The 6,000-nt window shown below is 44.7% G+C and overlaps 1 protein-coding gene across 2 annotated transcripts in view; it reads left to right on the forward strand.

The window, feature by feature from the left end:
* The window catches only part of DENND5B (DENN domain containing 5B), a 160,797-nt gene that overhangs the window by 70,158 nt on the left and 84,639 nt on the right, over nt 1-6,000 (forward strand). For both annotated transcript variants that reach the window (XM_070756372.1, XM_070756373.1), the window contains one exon: nt 2,665-3,331. In XM_070756372.1, coding sequence (XP_070612473.1) covers nt 2,665-3,331 — 667 coding nt within the window. The remainder of the gene's footprint in view (nt 1-2,664; nt 3,332-6,000) is intronic.

The following is a 6,000-nucleotide window of genomic DNA, read 5'->3' on the forward strand; positions in this document are numbered from 1 at the left end:
TTGCTCTCGCAGCTGCATTCTGCACGATCTGAAGTTTCCGAACACTTTTCAAAGGTAGCCCCATGTAGAGAGCGTTACAGTAGTCGAGCTTCGAGGTGATGAGGGCATGAGTGACTGTGAGCAATGACTCCCGGTCCAAATAGGGCCGCAACTGGCGCACCAGGCGAACCTGGGCACACGCCCCCCTCGCCACAGCTGAAAGGTGTTTCTCTAATGTGAGCTGTGGATCGAGTAGGATGCCCAAGTTGATGACCCTCTCTGAGGGGGTCAATAATTCCCCCCCCCCCCCCAGGGTAATGGACAGACAGATAGAATTGTCCTTGGGAGGCAAAACCCACAGCCACTCCGTCTTGTCTGGGTTGAGTTTGAGTTTGTTGACACCCATCCAGGCCCCAACAGCCTCCAGTCACCGGCACATCACTTCCACTGCTTCGTTGACTGGACAGGTTAAAACACAGGCCTTGTCGACTAAAAGATTGGCAGTTTGAGACCCAAGTCCCTCCTGTTTCTAGCCCTGCTCCTGCCAACCTAGCAGTTCAAAAGCATGCCAATGTGAATAGATCAATATGTTCTACTCTGGTGGGAATATAACAGTGGTCCATGCACCTTGTTGTAGGGTCCTGTCAGCCACATAACCCTGGAAGCTTCTTCGGACAACACTGACCTACTCAGCTAGGAAACGGAGATGAGCACAACCCTTAAAGTTGGACACAACTGGGCAGGGAAAACCTTTACCTTTATAGATTTTACAGTATAGAAATGGCCAATGTTAGGTGTTAAAGAGTAATCTGTGCTACCCTCCACAGAGGAAAATGTGAAGGTAGCAGATATCCAGCTAATATTCCAGAGATATGAGCAGTACTCTAAATCAGTGTTTCCCAACCTTGGCCACTACTAAAAAAGCAGTTAAAAACCCGTGTATATAAAAACCAATCATACATACAAACATACCATACATAAAATTGTAAAGGCCTAGGGGGAAAGTGTATCTCAATTCCCCCATGCCTGGCAGCAGAGGTGGGTTTTAAGCAGCTTACGAAATGCAAGTAGGGTGGGGGCAATTCTAATCTCTGGGGGGAGTTGGTTCCAGAGGGTCGGGGCCGCCACAGAGAAGGCCTTTCTTCTGGGTCCCGCCAAGCGACATTGTTTGGTTGACGGGACCCGGAGAAGACCCACTCTGTGGGACCTAACTGGTCGCTGGGATTCATGCGGCAGAAGGCGGTCCCTGAGATATTCGGTCCCTGAGATATTCTCGTAGTCAGTAACAGTCCTAGGCATTCACAAATACTGAAATCAATATTCTCAATATTTGTTCATTTATTTATTCATTATTTATTAGATTTCTATGCCACCCTTCTCGAGGCGACTCAGGGCGGCGTATAACATTATAAATACAACAATATGTAAAGAAATCTAAATTACTGTAAAAGAATAATACAAATTACTAAAAAATATTAAAAACCCCATATCCAGTCATGCGCATTCATCCAATTCAATCATACGTAGTGTCGGCCGGAGACAGTCTCATCACTCACGGCCCCAATGCCCGCTAGCAGAGGTAGGTTTTTAAAGCTTTACAAAAGACCGGGAGGAAGGGGGTGTTACGTATCTCTGGAGGGAGTTCATTCACTCTTTCCCCTGGCCCTGCCGGCCGACATTGTCTGGCTGACGGGACCAGGAGAAGGTTGACTCTTTGGGACCTAACTGGATGCTAGGATACATGAGGCAGAAGATGGTCTCCAAGATAATCTGGTCCTAAAATATATACAAGATAATCTGGTCCTAATATATATACAAGATAATCTGGTCCTAATATATATACAAGATAATCTGGTCCTAATATATATACAATGCAAGCCTTACTCAATACTTATACAGACCAACATAGTTCTTACTACACACAGTAGTCCTTACAATGGAATAGTCATATAAACAAACCAGCATAGAATCAGAGAGATATCAGAAGAGAGTCTCATTAGGAAAGAAAGTCTCAAAGCTCTAGGCTCCGAGAGAGAGAGAGGCTGCTGACTTCCTCTTATAGCTGATTGCAACACCAGCTCTTAAAACAGTAGTGTGCTAATACTTTTAACCATAATTCCTGGCTTAAGTTATATATTGGAAAACCCAAATATCTCTGAGACCGCCTTCTGCCGCACGAATCCCAGCGACCGGTTAGGTCCCACAGAGTTAGCCTTCTCCGGGTCCCGTCGACGAAACAATGTCATCTGGCAGGACCCAGGGGAAGAGCCTTCTCTGTGGCGGCCCTGACCCTCTGGAATCAACTCCCCCCCGAAGATTAGGATTGCCCCCACCCTCCTTGCCTTTCGCAAACTCCTTAGAACCCACCTCTGTCGTCAGGCTTGGAGAAATTGATTCCCCTGGATTGTTTCCATTTTACATATGGTCTGTATGAGATGTATGATTGCTTTTTATATTAAGGGTTTTTAAATTGTTTTAATCATTGGATTTGTACTGTTTTGTTGTTGTGAGCCACTCCAAGTCTCCGGAGAAGGGCACCACACAAATCTAATAAATAAATAAATTAATAATAATAATAATAATAATAATAATAATAATAATAATAATAATATATACACAGTACTATGAGCCATAATAGATGTTATGATGCAGCTGACAGGTATATTCCCTCTTCTCTTCTCACAGCTATGCATGCCCAAAGGGCTATCCTTCCGGACTCAATCTGACCAGAGAGATCCTCAGTTCCATTCGTACATCATTACTCGGGAAGATGGGTCCCGCACCTACGGATTCGTACTCACCTTTTTCGAGGAGGTCACGAGCAAGCAGATCTGCGCGGCCATGCAAACGCTTTACCAGATGCACAACGCGGAGCAATGCAACAGCGTCTGCGCCTCGTCGTCATGCAGCATGGACTCGCTAGCCAGTAGCCTGGATGAAGGAGACTCCACGTCCCTGGCCAAAATGCAGCGCTGCAACTCGTACGACATCAACCGGGACACGCTGTATGTTTCCAAGTGCATATGCGTCATTGCTCCCCTGCCTTTCATGCAAGCCTGCAAGAAGTTCCTCATCCAGCTTTACAAAGCGGTGACTTCTCAGCAACCTCCACCTTTGCCTCTGGAAAGCTACATACATAACATTCTTTATGAAGTACCCCTTCCTCCCCCAGGAAGGTCCCTCAAATTCTCTGGGGTTTATGAACCTATCGTCTGCCAGAGACCAGGCCCTAACGAACTCCCGCTATATGACTACGCTCTCCGGGAAACCTTTGAGCTGCTGGGCTTGGAGAACCTCATTCAGGTGTTTACGTGTGTCCTCCTAGAAATGCAGATTCTTCTTTATTCTCAAGGTAAGTGGACTTCTCCTAACCTGTTGTACATATTCCTGATCAGTTGGAGGAGGATGAAGATATTGAGGACTCGGATTCAGATAGTGTTTATGAAGTAGTGGGGAGCCCGGGGTCACAGGTAGTAGAACAGGTGGGAGGCCAGCCACAGGATGGCTTTTTACAGAGCATATTGCCCCCAACAATCTGGATCCTCATTTTAACCACCTTGGAAGGATGGAAAGGCAGAGTCAACCTTGAATCAGTCAGAATCAAATTCCAGACTGTGGGCAGAACTTTCTGACATTACTGCATTCTAACCATGGCACAACCTGGGTTCCTTATAGTGCCACATAAGAAGACAGTGCAGTCAGGCGGTAGGGAAAGCAAGTAGGATGCTTGGCTGCATAGCTAGAGGTATAACAAGCAGGAAGAGGGAGATTATGATCCCGCTATATAGAGTGCTGGTGAGACCACATTTGGAATACTGTGTTCAGTTCTGGAGACCTCACCTACAAAAAGATATTGACAAAATTGAACGGGTCCAAAGACGGGCTATAAGAATGGTGGAAGGTCTTAAGCATAAAATGTATCAGGAAAGACTTCATGAACTCAATCTGTATAGTCTGGACGACAGAAGGAAAAGGGGGGACATGATCGAAACATTTAAATATGTTAAAGGGTTAAATAAGGTCCAGGAGGGAAGTGTTTTTAATAGGAAAGTGAACACAAGGACAAGGGGACACAATCTGAAGTTAGTTGGGGGAAAGATCAAAAGCAACATGAGAAAATATTATTTTACTGAAAGAGTAGTAGATCCTTGGAACAAACTTCCAGCAGACGTGGTAGATAAATCCACAGTAACTGAATTTAAACGTGCCTGGGATAAACATATATCCATCCTAAGATAAAATACAGGAAATAGTGTAAGGGCAGACTAGATGGACCATGAGGTCTTTTTCTGCCGTCAGACTTCTATGTTTCTATTACTGCATTCTAACCACTGCACAACCTGGGTTCCTGATAGTGCCATATAAGAAGACAGACAAATAGACAGGAAATCCATCAACAGAATGGTGGATAAAGGGAGGTTCAATTTGGGGAAAAAATATATTTGAAATTATCTGACAGATTCTTTGAAAACTTACAACATTACCTGCAGGCACAAGCTAAAGATAGGACATTGGGGCCAAAAGCATTAACCATCTTCCAAGAAAGCTATAATTGTCCGGAAGATAGGAAAACGCTTATTAATTGATAAGATCGAGGATTTATGCTCCAATATTTTTCTGGTTTTAAATAGCTTTGTGGAGACACCCTACTTATTTTGAAAGCAATTATCCCTGACAGTGATTAGCTTCTTTAAAATCTACGGAGTCTACGGAGAGGGGCGGCATACAAATCTAAATAATAATAATAATAATAATAATAATAATAATAATAATAATAATAATGGTTGCAAGAAAAATGGGGCAAAATCACTTAACAAATGTGTCATTTAGCCACAGACATTTGGGGCTCAATTGCGGTTGTAAGTCAAGAACTACTTGTATAGAAATCGCACTTAGACTTGTATACCGCTATACAGGGATTTACAGCCCTCTCTAAGCGGTTTGCAGAGTCAGCCTGTTGCCCCCAACCAGAGGTGGGCTGCTAAGGTGGAATGGTTATGTGTGTTCGCCTGAGTGTTAACGGAGTCCAGTGCAATTCTGCTACTGCAGCTGTGCAGGTAGAATCGTGCGCACGGAAGCAAAATATTGCACCAAAACATGGGCACATCTGCATCTCCGTGCGCGATTCTGCTACCTGCACAGCTGCAGTAGCAGAATTGCGCTGGACTCTGCTAACACTCAGAGCCACGGGAGCAAGCACACGTCACCGTTCCACTTTAGTAGCCCACCTCTGCCCCCACGATTGTTGGGTCCTCCTTTTACCCAGGAGGATGGAAGTCAAACTTGAGCCTGGTGAGATTTGAACTGCCAAATTGCAGATGGCCGGCAGTCAACAAAAATACTGCACTCTAACCGCTGCAGTATATTAAACATAGTCCAATTACAGCATCAGCAACAACTGAAACCAAACTATGGCTTTTGGCCTGGCAGTTTTCTCTTCCAAGGGCATTCTGAAATTGTCTGGAGTTCCTATCCTGATGAGGTGAACATGGAACTCTTGGTCAATTCAGAAGCCAGTGTCCTGCTTTGAAAAACTGAAGTACTGCAAAACCAGCGAATTGGATTTTTGCCCCAGATCACAGTGGGGGAACTCAGGAAGACTATGGGCATCTTTACTTTTCAATAAATAAGTATGGCGAATGCTGGCTGGGGGATTCTGGGAGTTGAAGTCCAAATATCTTCAAGTTGCCAAGGTTGGGAAACACTGAACTAGACAATGTCGCTTAGCAGGGCCAAAGGGAAGGGTCTTCTCTGTGGGGGCCCTGGCCTTCTGGAATCAGCTCCCCCCCCCCCCCCAGAGATTCACACTGCCCCCACCCTCCTCTTAAGACTCACTTATGTCGCCAGGCTTGGAGCAATTAGGTTTTGGCCCCCGGGCCAATAAATGTGATGTATGGTTGTAATCTGAATTTGTATGATTGATTTTTAATATATTGGGATTTTAGCTTATGTAGTTTTAATCAATTAGATTTGTCTTTGTATTTATTGTTTTGTATTATATGCTGTAAGCCGCCCTGAGTC

The sequence above is a fragment of the Erythrolamprus reginae genome, chromosome 6 (assembly GCF_031021105.1).
Source record: "Erythrolamprus reginae isolate rEryReg1 chromosome 6, rEryReg1.hap1, whole genome shotgun sequence".
Taxonomy (NCBI): Eukaryota; Metazoa; Chordata; class Lepidosauria; order Squamata; family Dipsadidae; genus Erythrolamprus; species Erythrolamprus reginae.